We start from the raw sequence: 18403 nt of genomic DNA on the forward strand, positions 1-18403 counted from the left end.
AACAAATGTAAGAAATCAAAACAAAGAATAGATAGTTGCTGGCTGTAATTTATCTAGGAAATGGGTTAGGTAGGTCTCAGTTTGGATCTTAAGGGTATGAAGGTAACACTAAAATGAATTGTAACAATAGGAGGAGATATTCTATTAGTAAAACAGAAAGATGGTATCATGAACAAAAATAAGAAAAGTGCCTAGCAAGAAAGAAGATATTATAGGGTCTGTTGATACAGAGTTTACTAACAATATCAGCAAAGAGTAATGTATAAAACTAAAAAGAAAGTCAAGAGCAGTTGAATAAGATTATGGATTGCCAGCATGCTATTAGAAGCTTTGTAGGAGTCTACTAATCTTACATAGTGGAGGTATTACCTAGAAATATTATCAGCATGCAAGCATTTTTGCCAGAAGTTATTCCTTCAAACTCTTCTAGAGTGTCTGCTATATTCTAGGCACTGTACTTCACATGGAAAAAAAAAAAAGCTAATTGTATCTGTACCCAAGAAATGTGTGCTCCAGTGGCAGAAATTATCATTAACTTTTATCATGGGAATGATAGTAACAGAAAAATATCTTTATTCAGTTTTTTAAATTATAATACTTAAACTATAAAATATCAAAGCTTTAGAGTATATCATGTCCTAGACACTCATTCATTCATCCTTCAATTATTCATGCATTTGTGCAACATTTGTTAAGTGCCTACAGAGTCATTACAGTTATCAAAGATGTTTACATAATTCAAATTATTGTAGTTTACTTCACATAAAAACATATGTAGATACCACACAAGATCCCTACTAATATGACCAAAAGACGTTTCTCTCCCTAAAATATTTCTGGCTCCTTTTTGCAGAAGTTCTTCTGCCTGCCTGGACTGTCTTCCTCCATTCCTCTCTTTCAAGATTTAGTTCAAATGTCACCTCTTCCAGGAAGCTCTCTTGACTCCTAGGGGAAGTACAGCTTGTACATAACCTCCATGTTAAGACATGCACATTCAACTATAATGATTTATCTCTCTCTCTCTTCCTTTTATATACACTTCATTGTGAGCTTCTTGATTGCAGTTTTAGTCATCTTTCCATCTTAGAAACTAGCACAATGCCTGACATAAGAGGTGTTCAATAAATGTTGTTGAAAGTATCTTACAATAAATAAGCCTGAGGTGAACTGCAGGTGATTAGTATAATATTCAAGTACTAATAGCTGGCTGGGGGAAGTGTCAAGCTACCCAGGCCTTCTTTTGCTCCTTTAAATATGCCAAGCTCATTGCCACTTTCAAGCCACTGGGATGTTGCCCTGCAAACCCCCCCCACCCCCATGGTATCCTGCTGGCTTTTGATTTTTGACTTAGATCTAATTTAAATTGCTCCTCAGAAAACCCTCCAGATCAACCAATCTCTAATAGCCTCTAGTAACTGTCTTTCACCATGATCTATTCTTATTCACTGCATAGCTTATATGACCATCTGGCATCCTTCTGGTTCATTGTCTACTCTTCACTGCTCCCAGCCAGAATGCAAATTCCCTGAGAGCTGATCTGTTGTGGATCTTCTTTACCACTGCACTCCTAGTATCTGGCACAGTGCTTGGCATCTAGTAAGCACTCAATGCATCTATGAAACTCAATGAAAGAAACAACGAGAAATGTAAATCCTTTACTCCACAGTGGTAAACTGATGGATCGAGGGCCGCATTCAGCTTGCTGCTGAGTTTTCTTTGGCCTGTTTGGTGTTTGTAAAAATCCTGAATGACCTGCCAACTTTTAAAAGTTAGGAGATTCCAGATTTTTACAAAATTTCAAAATATAGGCTTCTTTTGAAATACTGGAACAAGTGGAAATCGAGGGCCTGCGAGCCCAGTTGGCAAGTCAGCAGAAGTGAGTAACGGCTCCCTGCTTTGGAAGAGGAACATCAGACTGTCCCAACCTCATCAGCCCCTAGATCACTCATTCACATACCCTGTCTGGCCCTGAAGGTGGCTAGATTTTGGCCCTAATCTCTTCTACTAAAGCTTTCTCTGTGACCCACGCTCTACAGCACCCTCCTAAAATTCCTGCAAATCCTGCCCTCATGGATTGCTGTCACACTAAATTTTGGAATATGTCTTTATAGATGAAGCATCAGAGCTTTCCTCCTTATTATTTTTGCATTATGACATGGAAAGATTATATAATTACATACAAAACCTGAATTCATTATACACCAAAAGAAAATCTAGGTGAGTGTTTAAATGATCTCGAGGTGCTGAAAGAAAACTATTATGAAAACATAAAAGCCAGTAAATCAGAAAGAAGTACATCTAACTAATATGACTGACAAAAAGTTATTATCCCTAATTAAACTTCATTAAGGAAAATGAACCTTATAAAATAAGAGATAAATATACTTTCAAGTAATTCACAGAAGAAATACAAATAACCAAAGAAAATATTAAAAGATAGCCCATTTTACCAGTAATCCAAAAGATATAAATCAAAATGCGATTCTCCTTTCATCTATCATATGTTAATTCATTCAGCAAACATTGTTTTTCCAAATACTATCAGTGTGACCAGTATTTTTTTAAATGGTAATAATTTTAGGATTCAGTAAGAGAAGTACCATAATAAACTGTGGAAAACAATTTTACAGTATGCATCAGGAACCATAAAATAGTTACTACCCTGTGACCCAGTAATTAAGCTTCTTGGAATTTATCCTAGAGAAATAATCAGTGTGGCAGACAAAGATTAATGTATGAGGATGTCAATCATGGCATAATTTATAATATCAAATACATTACAAACCTAAATGTCTAACAATAAGGAGTGATTACACAAATCATGGTATATTCAAATGAGGAACAATTATGTAGCATTAAAATTATGTTTTCAAAGACCATTTAGTGATATAGGAAAATGCTCATGAAAAATTTTCAAGCCTGCATTTTGAAAAGAATTAAATATAACCAATCAGAGTGACCCATTCTCTCTTGCCTTATGATCCAGGAGTTATTTTTGCTTCCTACAGTTTGCTATCTAATACTTCTCCCCAACCTGAAAAGCATATAACATTTCTCCATATGCTTCTTACTTCAGGTAGGCATTAAATGCAGGGTCTCAGACAGAAGAACAGTAATTGCTTCAGGAGAGAATGAAACAATATGGTTTAATATATACTGGACATACACAAAGTACTGAACAGTGCTCTGGACTGTGTGTAGAGACTGTTTCTACAGAAAGCAAGAAAAGAATGTAAAAGACCAAGAGTAAAGCAGAAGATGGGGCAGAGGCTTAAGGAAAATATGCAGAAGATAGAAAGTCAAAAAGTACAATTAGTTGGATTTTAAGGAAATTCTCTGCACAACACTATAGTATTAGAAGTTAAGAAATTCCCTTTTTGAGGTATTTATAGTTTTATGTAGATCAGACAAGACACTTACAAGAAGCATTATTTGTTTCTTGTAACACCAACCACAGGAAAGGCCAAAAGGGATGTCACGGCAGAAAAAGCAGAACTACCTTACTACCATGAAAAGAACAACAACAAAAATTGAAAGTCTGAGAGCACCAGAATAAACTGTCTGCACAAAAGACGATTATAGTAAAACAAAGAGGAAGTTGCATCTTGGTTTTGGAAGTACTGAACTGTGCAAAGCCAGAAACCAATTTGCACAGTTATTTGCCTGCAGGAGCCCAGTGATTGCATATCCACAACGAAAACAGTGGAAACTGGACTCTACCAAATCCCTATAGCACAGCTACATGGCCGCTTCTGAAGCAGTGCTTACAACCAACCAGTCCTTGTGAGTTTGTGGAGCACAATAGATTTATGAGGAACTTGGCAACAATCTTAGAGATTGGCCTCCTAAGAAACCAAATATGACATCCTAGCCTAGAGAAAGCCAAGGAGTCACTTGCAGAAAGATCAGCAGAGCACACTGGTCTCCCTTCTGTGAGTAAAAGCTCATAATTTTTCATGGAAAATTGGTGAAGGGGTTAACCCATAAATAATACATTTATATGGTGGCAAGAAAATCACTCCTTGTGTCACTATAAAAGAATAAGCAAGCAATTGCTTAACTCTACACTGTCAGTTACATACAACTGGCCTACTTTCCTTCCATACTTGTGCCCTTTTTGGGTTCTAACAGGGACTCATGTGGACTCTTATTTAATATTTAATCTTTTACAGTGTAATCACAAGGCTTAAAGTATTCAGCAATTCAGAATCTCCTTTTCTCTTTATTCTCTTTCGTTTTGATGTTTGTTCTCTCTCTTCTAGAGGCCTGGCTTTGTTTCTGTACTTCTGTATTGGACTTTCATTGCTCTACAAATCATTGCTTTTCCAACATTTTTCTTCTGGGAAGTTAAAAAAAAAATCTCAATATATCCACCCCAATCATTTTCATATCATTGATTTCTCTTCCTTTCAACAAGTTGTTTTAACCCCTTGTAACATTTTTTTTTACCACTTCTAAATTTCCACTTTTTGGACAATTCCACCATCCTCTTTGCATATGTCTATTCTCCTCTTCAAGCACTGTAATAAACTCAAATTCATTGAAATAACTGGCCTTTATGCCATCTTCATTTTGAATTTATTTCATATATAGGTTGCTTTATTTTTTCTATCATCTTTCCATCTCTGAGCAGTGCTTGCATTCTTTACCCTCTTTGTCCATTCTTCTCAGCATGTAACAATGTCCTTTTAAAAATTTGTATTCTGTACTCTGGTTTTTTGCGTTGTTGTTGTTGTTTGTTTGTTCTGAGACAGAGTCTTACTCTGTTGCCCACTGGAGCACAGTGGAGCGATCTCGGCTCACTGCAACCTCCACCTTCCAGGTTCAAGTAATTCTCGTGCCTCAGCCACTCAAGTAGCTTGGATTACAGTCATGCGCCACCACACCCAACTCATTTTTGTATTTTTAGTAGAGATGAGGTTTTGCCATGTTAGCCAGGCTGGTCTTGAACTCTTGACTTCAAGTGATCCACCTACCTCAGCCTCCCAAAGTGCTGGGATTACAGGTGTGAGCCACTGCACCTGGCCTGCATCCTCTACTCTTATGCTTGGTCTGCTTCAAACCGAAGTGACCTAACATAAGTCTTTTCTTTACCTTGACATGTTCACTGTTACTCCTAAGATACTGGTCATCTGAGATTGCTTTTTTAAACTTCTTAATGGATGTGAGGTGGTTCATTTATTGTCTGCTGGTCAGTCTGTCACTCTGCTGGCTCCAGGGCAAGCTTAGCTGGTCTGGTTGTTCATTCCCCACTCAACAGCTACACAGTCAGATCTTATTCACAGCTGCTCACTCGTGCAAGAAGACAACCTCCCCCACACACAGCAAGACTATCTTGCAGTCAAGAAAACAGAGGTGGCTCTACTTCCCTACTTTCTTCTGAAACTTACTACTGCTCATTTTGACCTTGCCTTTTTGACCTTGCTCATCTTCCTTGCCTCCTTCCCTCCACAGTGCTACAGCCTCTAAAGTAACTCCTTGACCCTGTACACATATGTCTCAGCATGTTTCTGTGTTCATTCTATAGCAAATGTGATTTTAATTCTCAGCCTGGGATTTTTTTCTTTCTACTCACATTCAATCTCTAGTCATTCCTTTGCTAGACTGACTCACTTTGTGTCACTTGACTTCTCTTTCTCTCTAAAATGACACCTTTTCCACATCCTAAATCTCCACTTTCTGCTTCCTTCAACTTGTCCATCATCCTAGCTTTCAGTTGCTCAGCAGCTAAAATGCTCATCTGTCCAGCTAAAACTCGTCTGCCCTTACCACTTTCTGTTCTACATAGGCATTTTGATACACTATGAGAGACCTTAAAATCTTCTCAATGAGCCAGATATATTATAAAACAATAGTGGTGTCTTTTGTTAGTATCTTTCAGAATCTGACTCCCTCCTGGAAGGTTTTGTAACAATTATAGTCAAGTTCACATATATTAGACATTTATAGAAAGGGTAGAAAAGGGCATAAGAAATGTCTAAAGAGCAACCTTCAAAATAAATCTTCTGAGAATCTGACTTTATATCTATTGATGTTTATTCAATCAACTGATAAAACGTACAGGGAAACAGAAGGGAATGATCGCCAATGGGAGAAAATGATGAGAAAGAAAGATAGAGCAAGTCTCTAAAGTTTGAACTTCATTTTGTAAAAACAAAGGAGCTATCATAGACAAAATCAAATTGGCAAATGTACATTTAAAATGTTTACCTTCTAAACAAATTTGCAGAGATGCCAATTTAATGTTGATCTTCATGTTAATGGTATTAAATTTATGAATAGTACTCATCAGGCACCTGTTTTTTAAAGTTATAAAATGGAAACAGTTCCTTCAAAAGAATTTAAAGTTTAGACTCACACTTCCAATCAGAGGTTGCCAGTTTATGGCTTCTACAGAAAGTACGTCAACCTACAATTCAAGGAGGCCAGAGACTACCTGCCAAATTCGTCCTGATTAGGACTGAATGCACCCCCTCACTTCATACTCTGTCTCCGCAGTAGCCTCTCTTCCCCTCTCCTTCAGGGCCCTCATTTGTTGCCATGGTTTATCCACGGCTCAGGCTGACATGGGAATTCTCCTCCCTTCTGGCCCAATAGTTTTGGGTACCAAGAACTGTTTTCTTGTGGACTGTCCCCTAGCATACCTTGGGGTGCATAGTCAGGCATTTTGGGCATTCTCTCTTTAGCCCAAACCTAGGTGTAAGTGCTGAATAAATGAAGGGACCAGAACTTGAAAATATGGCAACAAGCCACGGATACAAAACACGATTGATAGAATGAGCAAAATAATGTAAAGATATAAAATGTGACACCTGATGGGCCAGAATATAGATATTGTGTCCAACATCTTTTGGAGAAACACCATCATCTCCACCCTCGTCATCCCCATGGTCACATTCCAATCCTTGGTTGTAGGCATTCTTCATCACATCCACCTATCGAAAAAAAAAAAGAAGACTGAAATGCCAGAAACAATATCCGCTTTACATTGTTTATGAGGTTTAATTAACAATTGGGCAGCTTCATGAGCCTCAAAAGTATAAAAGGACTCTAAATGAAAATGGCCTTGGAAACCATCTTTATTTCAATGAACATGAAAGTATTTTCCTACAATATTCCCCTTTTCCTTCGAAATTTTTGTTTGAAATTTGAATGTTTATAGTGTCAAAGTTCCCAAGAATTAGGAGAATCGAGAACCCCAGTAAACATCCATTATTTACTAAGTGCCCACTAAGTAACAGGCAGACATGGTGCTAGAAATTGCCCTGGGAACTGAGGTTCCCAACAGTGGATAGGAGAGAGTACCCTCAAGGAATTTACTGTCCAGTGGGACAAGCAAGGAAGGAGGCAAACACAGTGGGGTGCTGTCAGTCCTACTCCAGGGCTATGTATGTTTCTAAGGAAGTGCAGAGCAGGGGCATATACTCAAGCAAGAGGTGGAGGGTGGGCCACAAGGAGGAAGGGGATGACAGGATAAAGGTGTTGTCCACAGAGGAACTAGTATTTTCAAAGGGCTATTGCACAGTGCCATTGTTGAATAAATAATATAATTCACTGCCACATTTAACCATAGGATAGGAAATGTGTTGGTCCTTGTAACTCACTGCTTGCAGATAGACACTGGGCTCTCATTAAATATATATTAAATCAAACTTCACTTTATCTCTCTTTTTGTCTGACCTCCATGACTCCATTCTTTACTAACAAAGTGATAGCAAAAGAGTGTTGTGCCAGGCTTTCATAGGAGATGCCCATAGCACCAACAACAGCCCTGATGTGAGTGGAGCTTAATCACCAGGGCACTGAGCTATATTATGTGAGTATGTTCTCAATGCTTTTGGAACCCAATGCTGTTAAAATACACCTGCATTATTTCATAATGTGCATGCCATGAGTGAAAAGGAAAAGATAACTTCTACAATAGGAAGACACACTAATGATCTCTGTGGAATCTCTACTAGAGTCTGCACAGTTTCCTTGAGGCCAAGCATTGTACAACATATCACTGAGAAGAACAACTACAAAAAAAAACTAATTTTATTTTATTTTTCAGAAAGAGGTATAAATAAAATTTTTGAAGAGTACAAACATTTTTTTTTTACATCCCTTCCTCATATGCTCCAATACACCATTAAACTAAAGCCAACTTTTTTTCTGGCAATACACATTTGCATACAGTTTAGTATAGTGTGATAAGTTGGCTAAGAAAAGCGCTTGGAGTGGATAAAACTACTGAAGTCATAAGGCCCAGATCACACAGGCCTTTGCCAACACAGGGCCTTCTGAGGTATTGGAAATGGTAGGTCATGATGCTCCATTTGTCTCAGTAGAGCAATGAAAATCAATCAACATTTTTTTCTGACATGCATTCTCTAAACTTGTTCCTTTTAGGTTACTCAATATTAACCAAGCTTCTAAAAGTTTTCTTACCAGTTCTCTGGGTCTCATGTTAAAAAGAATTCTTTCTGCGTTCTCGCTGTCATGTCTGCTTTCCATAATGGCCAGCAAAAGTTTAGATGCATTGTTCTAGAGACACAGTTTGAGTTAATGTGCATGCAAAGTCAATTTCATGGATTAATGATTTCTCTGCATTTGTTTTAGTTGAGATTACTAGGACCTCTTTTTTAATCAAACGAAATTTAAAACTGCTAATTTCATTTGTCTTGTTAACATTCTAAAATAGAACATTTTACTTCACTGTCAACACAAAATATAACTAATGAATCATGAGACCTATGTTACAAGAGATATTTTAAATATTGGTGAAAAGGTACTTCAAATGCAAAATTGATTTACTATATATCGCACTAAAACATAATCATATTTTTCCTCACTGTGTCCTAAATAGGCATTTCAAAAAACAAGGTGAACAGGTATCAGTAACATATTTTACAGAAACGGTATACAATTTAAAGAATTTAGCACAATTGTTAAAATGAAATATTAATACATATCAGCATATCGAAATCTAAAACTATATGAGCAATAATTAGAATTAATCTATAAAATTACAAATTCATGTGTTAGAAATATAAATTTATTGATAATGGCTTCCTAGTCTCACTATATGGCAGGTGATATGCAACTTGTTTCCCTTTGGGTTATGAAAGAATATCTTCTATTTTCGCTTAACAGAAAATGAAAATAGCTTATGTTGTCTTTGAAGTGTTCTAATTTGTTTTATCAATATATTATCTCAACCATTTCTACCTACAGATATCAAAAATATTTCTGATACAATTTATAATCCAAAATAGATACTCAGAGTTACAGAAAATCTTAGCCAAGAAAGCACAATATCCTAAACATTTTGAAAGATGTTACGTTATACTGTGTTTTTAATAGTGCTGGCATAGAATTTTGGCAAATTGCAATATGAAATTAAATATCCAGGATTTACTTCTACAGTGTGCTCATAATATTCATTTAGATAACAATCTTAACCTCCACACACAATCTTTGATAGAAGTACAAAAGAATTGGAGTTAACATGGCTTTAAGATGCTTCTAAGTGACTCAAAGTTAACATATCATAGGATGAAAATTAAAATGAATTGTATTTGGTCTAAATAAATAACGATCATACAAATTTTGTTAAGGTTGCGCAAATTAATTCTCCTAGGTAGTTTTAACACCAAATTCTATCCAACTATTTCCACCCCCCTGCCAAGAGGTATAGCCTAAAAATCATTTTAAGTGACCAATAACAGTGACAATGATGAAGATGATGATTGACACTAATGTCACTGACTCATTATGAAAAGACTTTAGTATTTTGGGGGAAGGGGAGTATTATCCTTTTCTGCTCCATTTTCATATTTTGCAGACTTGAACCAATCCTAAAATTCTCTTCAACAATCTAGTATCCCACATAAATAACATACCTAAAAGAGTAAGGTTCTAGGATTAATGGAGAGCTTAAATCCTAGGAATAATCTGAACAGATCATGGAATTCAAAGCTAAAACCTTGGCAACACTGACAGTGTTACCTAATGAACCTTCCCTCAGCAGGCCCAATACATGATAGCTTAAAAATACATCCAATTTCAGAATGCTATTGGCAATATGGTATTTTTTCTAGCCAATCTTCTTTTCCATATTATGTCAGAAGAATAGAAATCTTATAAACGGCCTAATGAAATATGAATCAAATTGATAGTATAAGAGTCTATAAATACCACAAAATCAAATGGAAATATCAGTGTTAGTGCAGGAGTTTCTTCTTAAAGAAGCCACATTCTTTAAAAACAAAACAAAACAGAAATCTTTACCTATTTACAAATGAAGCACTTCATATTTACAGGTCAGTTTTGCAAATGAAAATAAAAAGGACACCAAATATCAAAAAGTAATAGAATCTCGTACTAAATGAGTATATAAAGCTAAGTATACTTAAAATTAGGGATGATTCAGCAATTAAATTCAGGAATGAATGACATAAAATAAAACCTTAATAATTATTAATATGATATCTTTCTAATGTTAAAGATAATTTATTATTTAAAGTACCCTATGCATGGAAATCCCTTAAATTTCTAATATATATTATTCTGTCTTACAAACATTGTTCTTATATTGGACAACATGTACAAAGCCTCAAAGATTGTTTAGAAAAGTACACATACCTCATTCACTAAGAAAAAAAGACTATACTTTAAATATTTCAAGTCAAATCTATATTTGGTATTTTGACTTATCCAACTGTCATATTTTTAAAAGGTAACAATTGTACATACTAAAATTAACAAAAATTTAAATAACTTTTTTTAAAAAGCATTTTCATTTGAATAGTTGATAATATCTTTGTGCTGTTAAGTGATGCCCTCTCACTTAATTTTTTTACACATGCTTTGATTTGTAAATAATCTATATGCTTATACTTTATTTTACATGGATGAGTCATTCAGTATTTCTGCCCATTAAGTTTAATTAACTACAAAAGAAATTTAAAGTTATAGTCTTTAGACTAATGAAGGATTTTAAAAGCCAAAGATCAAGACCTGTCTATGTTGTTTCTTAATGAATTATGGTTAAAGATGAATTTAAGATAAAACAACAAAAATTTTTCTAATAACTTGAATTTAAGCTGACTATCTCACAGGCTGGTTTCATTAACTGAAGCATGATGGTAATGAATCAAAGCACAAAAGTACATCTACGTAAGAATCACCTTTTCTAATCTATGAATAGAAAGAACAGAAGCTTATACATATTACAACTGAAAACATGAAAAAATACAAACCCATCTCTTCTATTAAAGAAGCAGTTAAGCTGGGTGTGGTGGCATGCACCTGTAATCCCAGCTTATCAGGAGGTGGATGCTGGAGGATCACATGGGCCCAGGAGTTCAATATCAGCCTGGGCAACATAGTGAGACTCCAACTCAAAAAAATAAAATAAAGATAAAGCAGCATATGCTTACTAAGAGCCTTTAGCACAATCTTCACATAAACATATGTACTTTCCATTGTAATACCTAAACCTAAATTTAGAAACGGAATTAGAAAAATATCATTCCTATTCTTCTTGGCTACAAATTTACCCAAACAAAGTTAAATTTAATTATACATTCTTTATAGTCTTGGATAGACCAGGCTTCACAGAGAAATTGTAATTTAAGCAAGGATTATTTTTTCCTCGTTAACCCTAAACACAATAATGTGGTCTTTACTAGCTCATCTCAATTGAATATCATGCTTTAGCATTTGGGCTTTATACAATTTATTGTGTATATTAATTTGTGCTCCCGAGCTCTTATAAATGAAACTGCTGGGAACTGTGTACAAGGCTTAAATTAAAGAAATCTCTTAGAGTGTGGATATCACTGAAAGTATTTTGGGGAAAAATAATATTTTAATGTAAAAGAGAACAACTTTTAGAAAGAAGAGAGCCATAAAACTAAAATGCAGCACTCCTTTGACTTTGTCTAATTCCTTGTGACTTTCTGGGTGGAATTCTGTGGTCAATGTGTTTTAAAAATATATCAACACCTTTTGCTTCTCCCTATAATGAAAAATATAAAATAAAAACTAGACCGGGTGCGATGGCTCATGTTTGTAATGCCAGCACTTTGGGAGGCCGAGGCAGGTGGATCATGAGGTCAGGAGTTCCAGACAAGTCTGGCCAACACAGTGAAACTCTATCTCTACTAAAAATACAAAAATTAGCTGGGCGTGGTGGCAGGCACCTGTAATCCCAGCTACTCGGGAAGCTGAGGCAGAAGAATTGCTTAAACCTGGGAGGAGAAGGTTGCAGTGAGCTGGGATCGCGCCACTGCACTCCAGCTTAGGCAGCAGAGCTAGACTCCATCTCAAAAAGTCAAGTAAAATAAAATAAAAATAAAAATAAAAGCAAAAGGGAAATCATAAACACAGTGGCTGCTTGGAGAACTTCCAGGAAAGGACCTTGCCATGGAATATTACCTCAAAGCTAACTTCACATTGCATCTGGAGTTTAGTAAGCATTGGACTTTCACTATCCCTTTCTGTCAATTGATTCGTTGAAAACATGATAGTATGCTTTTGACAAGAGCTGCTTAAAGATTGTACTATAGAAACTGTAGCTTTTCTGGCCTGAACAGTGGATTCGCTCTACCTTTAGCTGGAGCACCAGATCCATTCGGTATTTACCAAGAGGGTTTATGTCATTCAGAATCAAAGCAATGATGATATCAATCCCATTAGACTCATGTGTAGCGATACAGGTCTAGAAAACAAAATATTTGTAGAACAGCATTTGATTCACAACAGAATAGCACAGAACTAACAGGATATAAAGCAACATAAAAACCTTAATTTTTAACCTTTAAAAAATAGCTAAGATTTGCCTTTGAGCATTTGACTTATTCTTTTGTATAGGGTCTGGCAATTAATTGATTAGTATTGATCAAATGGCCTTGTATGCAGAACACTGAGAGAGACACTGCGTGAAGCATATATCTTTTAAAATATACTGTGTTTATAGAATTTCGGAGACTACTGGTTAAGTTAAATATCCTTTCATTCAATAAACTTTAATATACCAATCAACGGAGGAGTTCTTTAAGGTCAGAATTTTAAGATCTGAATTATCCTCAATAAAACAATTTTCCCATTTATGAAAGACGTGTGTCCCTCATACCTGAGATTTGTAGGCAAATTTTACAGTACTGATGAAGCAATTTAAATTGATTGCTACTTAATGCTAAACTGATGACAAGAGATGCTGCTGTCCATGCCAGGTGGAAGCGAAGACAAGTAATATAGAGACTCTCCTGATGTCTGGGGACATGCTGTCAATAATGATGGCCAAAGGAAAAATTTACTGAATTTCTTAAACTTACATGAGGGATCTTCATTGGGGAAAATTTATGAAACATCCTGTGAGATAAACATCCACATTTTGAAGGTTAAGATCAACTGTGCTGGGATTCTGAATTTAATGTTACAGGTCTTAAATCAGGAACTTGTGAGCCAGATTTGTAGGACTATGTGTTAACAATGTAGCACCTTGTCAAGGGGTATGAAAAACTGAAATCCTGGCAAGTTAAATGAGAAAGAACAAAATCAAGACAATTTCGAAATGACTGCTTTTTCAGCATGGGCTTTATTTCTCCCTTCATACAATGGAGTTTTTATTCCTCTGACACAGAGGAAAGGTGTTTTCTACCCATCTCCTACCTTTCCTGAGGTTCTTTTGCTCATTAAAATATTTGCCAAACTTAAAGAGAATCTTTTTGCAGATCATCTCCAGAATTTGCCAGCAATCTTTCCTCCCACACATTTTCAGGGCAATGGGGAAGTATTTGTGAGGTTCATGTTATTTGAAAATTAGCTTTTACTTTTAGAACATATTTGGTTTTAGTAAATTACTTTCAAAGTTCACTTCCATTCTCTTATGAGACCAAAACTGGGGAACATTCTCACAAGCTTTCCCGGAAACAGCAGAAGAGACAAATGGTATAATTATTTTCTATTATAGATGTACAAGTTTTTATCAACAACAAAACCAAATCTTTGAATTTGTATGCTTTTCCTTAACTTTAAATCAACATCTAGGTTTTCTTGTATCATTGCTCTGGGAGACTGAAATATAACCCAGAAAAATGCAGGGAAAAATCCACAAACTCTTTTGGTATTTCATATGTACAGTACAGAAAGGGAAAATACCTCCATAACAAATTGTTTATGCCAAAATTGTCCTGTTTTTATTTTATACAACTATGCATGTACATATGTGTGCATATGTTCATAAATATATGTGTGTGTGCATAGACACCATGTGCATGTGTGTGTACATCTCATGTAAATTGCAATTTTTAAAAAAGCAAATTTCTTTTTCACATTTTTCTATGTCAATCATTGTTGTTTTTGCTCTCAATGGCTTCTTTAATATTTATATCCAGAAATGTTTATGACTTGAAAACTCTGTCTTCTGGACTGATCCATGCCAATGATGGTAGCTCCATGATGCCTGAGAGGAGGTGATACAGTCAACTGGCAAACTTTCAGGTGGCATCCCTTCCCTTAATTGACCCAAGTGTCCTGCCTTCTACTCCCATAATATGTCCTTGATATCCAAGTAAACAAAATTAGAGGCAAACATTCTGGAAACGAGACTTGAAACTGTGCCCTCCAGAATGTAATATAGTCGAAAGAGCACTCGATTTAGACCCAGAATAAAAAATCCTTAGTTGTAAGAGTGGCTCTACAACTTACTGATTCTGTCACTCTGAAACTCTGGAAAGTCACTTAATCTTTGAGTTAGAGCCTATTCATCAGCAAAGTAGGAATAATGACACCTATTCACAAGTGTATTGTGCATATAAAAGAAACAACATATACTACTCCTTGTAGGGGTGCCAAAAGAGCCAAAGAAAGTTTATTCCACAAATCCCGGAAAGGTTCACTAAAGATGAAAACTGGGTGGTGGTCATGACACATATTTCACTTTTCTCAGTAAGTCGATTTTTATCTTGAACATTTTCATGGGAATTGTTTTTACAATGAAATTATATACAAATGCAGCATAGCATTTCCTCGTCTATAATTCAGTCTTTGTATGTTTTCTTAGGAAAGTAAAAATGTCTGGCACAGCAAGAAGAAAGATCTTTCAAGTGCACACAAAGATTGGCTCCTTCCCCAACTTAATCCCTTTACTAATTAGTCATGAATACTTCTCGTTACCTGATTTTCATGGCAGGGGCCCTGGCAATACTCAGTCAAGCTCTCCAGGGTCTGGTTGACCAGTGCGACGTTCTTCTCATTGATGTAGAGACCCAACAGGCCCAGGCCACCGGTTGTACTTCCGCAAATGCAGTCCAGAAACTGAAGGGTCTCACAGACAAGGTTGTAATTTGTTTTGTTGTTTTGATTCCTCAAGAAGTTCTGAAGGCAAAAGAAAATAAACCTGAAGGGTTACAAAAATTCACTGTGCTGATTGTTTGTTGTTCTCCCCATATGTGCGCTTTTCTAACTCTTCTTTGTAAGAAAATTATTCGCATTTATTAAAATTGTCCTCCATTTAAGGAGGGAGAAAGGCCCTTAGGCCTTAGGTTTTTCCTCAAGCAACTCTCTATCTATCTATATATATATACACACACACACACACACACACACATATACACACACATATATGTACTATATATAATATATAATATATTGTGCCTTTGTGTGTATATATATATTTTTTATATATATATCTCAAGATAGTTCATAATAAACATTTCTCAGTGTCATTATCATCAAACTACACACAGAGGGCAAAAGTAATGAGAAGTGGGAAAAAGAGAAAAAAAACTAGGCAGAAAGAAGTTCATTAGGGAGAGAAGCAAATTTTCAATTATAAATAATCTCATATGAACAGTGCAACTTCATTGTTCATTGATTATAAACGATATAACCATTATGAAGGGCACCTGGAAGTATCTATCAAAATTTTCAGTTAACATACAGCTCCACTTCTAACTTTTCTAGATATATGTACACAAGTACACCAACAGGTTCCCTGCATACTGCTTGTTATACAAACACCAGAAACCATCTCATAATTATGGTAATGTGACTGGCTTAATAAACAATAGTATATCCAAACATTAGAATACTGTAAAACTATAAAAATTCGGTACTTCAACATGTACCAATAAACATAACCTGGCAATAAGTAATTGACTAATAACAGATATTACTAAATGAAAAATGTAAGTTGAGGAATACCATAAAATATGATTATTTTTTTCTTGAGATGGAGTCTCACTCTGTCACCCAGGCTGGAGTGCAGTGGCAAGATCTCGGCTCGGCTCACTGCAAGCTCCGCCTCCCGGGTTCACACCATTCTCCTGTCTCAGCCTCCAGACTAGCTGGGACTACAGGTGCCCACCACCACGCCCAGCTAATTTTTTGTATTTTTTTAGTAGAGACAGGGTTTCACCATGTTAGCCAGGATGGTCTTGATCTTCTGACCTTGTGATCCACCCATCTCGGCCACCCAAAGTGCTGGGATTACAGGCGTGAGCCACCGCGCCTGGCCGGAATACCACAGAATATGATTTTTAAAAAATGTTTACCTGCACAGATCAACATGCTTATGCATGCATAAAAATTTCTAGAAGAAAAAACCTAGACCCTGACAATATTCAGTGAAGTTCTCCAGATTAATCACCTGTTAACAGTGATTTTCTCTGGGGAGTAAACCTAGTAAAAGGGTAAGCTGGGAAGGAAACTTGTTTTATATTTCAATTTAGTATTTATTTCTATTAATTTATTATTTAATGTGTTTATTTGAATTTATATCTACCATTTATTCTTCTTAAGACAATTTTAAAAGTAGTATTTTCTATACTGATCCCACACTCCTATCAGTAAACTGTTCAATCAGATACTATCTAATGTGTTATATACCCTATATGTCTATTTCCTACACTGACAGATGAAATGGGTTAGGATATGCCCGTGGGCACTGATCCAGTATTGTCCCTCCAGAAGCAGTGTTTCTGGCCTTGGCCTGCCTGTGTACAAACAATGCAAAAAAGTGGCCAAAAGTCAAAATTCATAGGCACTCCTAAGTTCATCTATCTAACAAAGGAAAATGCAGGAAAGAAGATATAAGACACTGACTACATTCATTTTTGAATGTATCCACCTTCACTCTAGTTAAAAACATCCTCTTCTATGTTAATTCTGTTTCAAATGAAGACATACAAATATACTCAGTATTCTCACTTGAGAAATATGAATTGGCTTGAAAATAATGAAAGCCCCTTAAGACTATAAAACCATGAAAGATATAGATGAGACAAATATGATCTCTCTCAACAACATAACCTTACCAGAGAATACTAGGAAGAGGATGCCCACTGAGGTTAAAAATATTTGAGGCTAAAAATATTGATGAGGATGATACTGTATGAGGCTGATTTTTTTTTTTTTTTTGTATAAAAGGATTTTCTTCTTCCTTTTCTTCACTGATACCAAAGTTTCTTCCCATTTCAGAAGAGGACAATTGCTTTTATTGATTATCTTTCCAAAACTCTCTCCAAAACTACTTGTTGGTTTTATTGGAATTTAATTACTTACAAACATAGGTTGTATTCTCAGCTTTCACACAAAACAGAACAAATACCTGTAATTCCCGGTTGTGATTCTCACACAGTAACTGAAGAAATCTCAGTATTGGCTGCATGATGGCAATTGCAGGACTCATTGTTACTTCCTCTGCAGATTTTTCCTCAGTGTTTCCTGCTTCTGGTCCTGTGCACATAATGTCTATTTCTGGATCCATTTCTCTTCTGTATACACAATATGCTTTGGATGTTGCTGAAGAAGCTTCTGTTAATTGCCCTTTCATTCCCTCTTTTAAATGTAGTGTTGAATCTCTTACTGAAAACAAAGCAGTACTTTTATATTTCTGAGCCAATTTGCTTTCGCTAATTTTTAGAAAAAAAGAAAAACAACCAGGTACCCAAATTCTCTAACAACTGAATTACAAATAATCTGAAAAAAGGTGCAACAATTTCCAAAAAGGATTTGAGATAGCACTTAAAAGTTAAATTTGCAGTGGGTCATAAAAAAGATCTCAATGCTTAGCAAATTTTAAAAGGACTCATGTCTTTCTGATATATATAATATATATATTCATATATATAAACATATATATATGAGTTTCATGTTCAAGAAGGTAGGAAAATGTGACAAACTTCAAAATGTTAGTGTCTTTATGATTTGTATTTAATACATGGATGATTTTGTCATTCTAATACCAAGAATCTTTCATTGGAGTTTGGTGTGGTAATTTCTGTTTTTAAAGTTTTATTTTCATGGTAACTTAAAAGATTTGGGGCAGTTATTCTTTACCATGCATGCAACAGTGAAATCAAACATTTTTCATGTCGTTGGTTGCTTTGTACTGATTATGTCTCATTTAAGT

The 18403-nt window shown here is 35.6% G+C and overlaps 1 protein-coding gene across 2 annotated transcripts in view; it reads right to left on the reverse strand.

Moving 5' to 3' along the window:
- The window catches only part of ITPR2 (inositol 1,4,5-trisphosphate receptor type 2), a 495598-nt gene that overhangs the window by 131939 nt on the left and 345256 nt on the right, over nucleotides 1-18403 (reverse strand). For both annotated transcript variants that reach the window (XM_028829349.2, XM_028829352.2), the window contains exons 41-45: nucleotides 17600-17856; nucleotides 15166-15366; nucleotides 12596-12706; nucleotides 8431-8526; nucleotides 6813-6935 (exon numbers count right to left, since the gene is read on the reverse strand). In XM_028829349.2, coding sequence (XP_028685182.1) covers nucleotides 6813-6935; nucleotides 8431-8526; nucleotides 12596-12706; nucleotides 15166-15366; nucleotides 17600-17856 — 788 coding nt within the window. The remainder of the gene's footprint in view (nucleotides 1-6812; nucleotides 6936-8430; nucleotides 8527-12595; nucleotides 12707-15165; nucleotides 15367-17599; nucleotides 17857-18403) is intronic.

This window comes from Macaca mulatta, chromosome 11 (assembly GCF_049350105.2).
Source record: "Macaca mulatta isolate MMU2019108-1 chromosome 11, T2T-MMU8v2.0, whole genome shotgun sequence".
NCBI lineage: Eukaryota > Metazoa > Chordata > Mammalia > Primates > Cercopithecidae > Macaca > Macaca mulatta.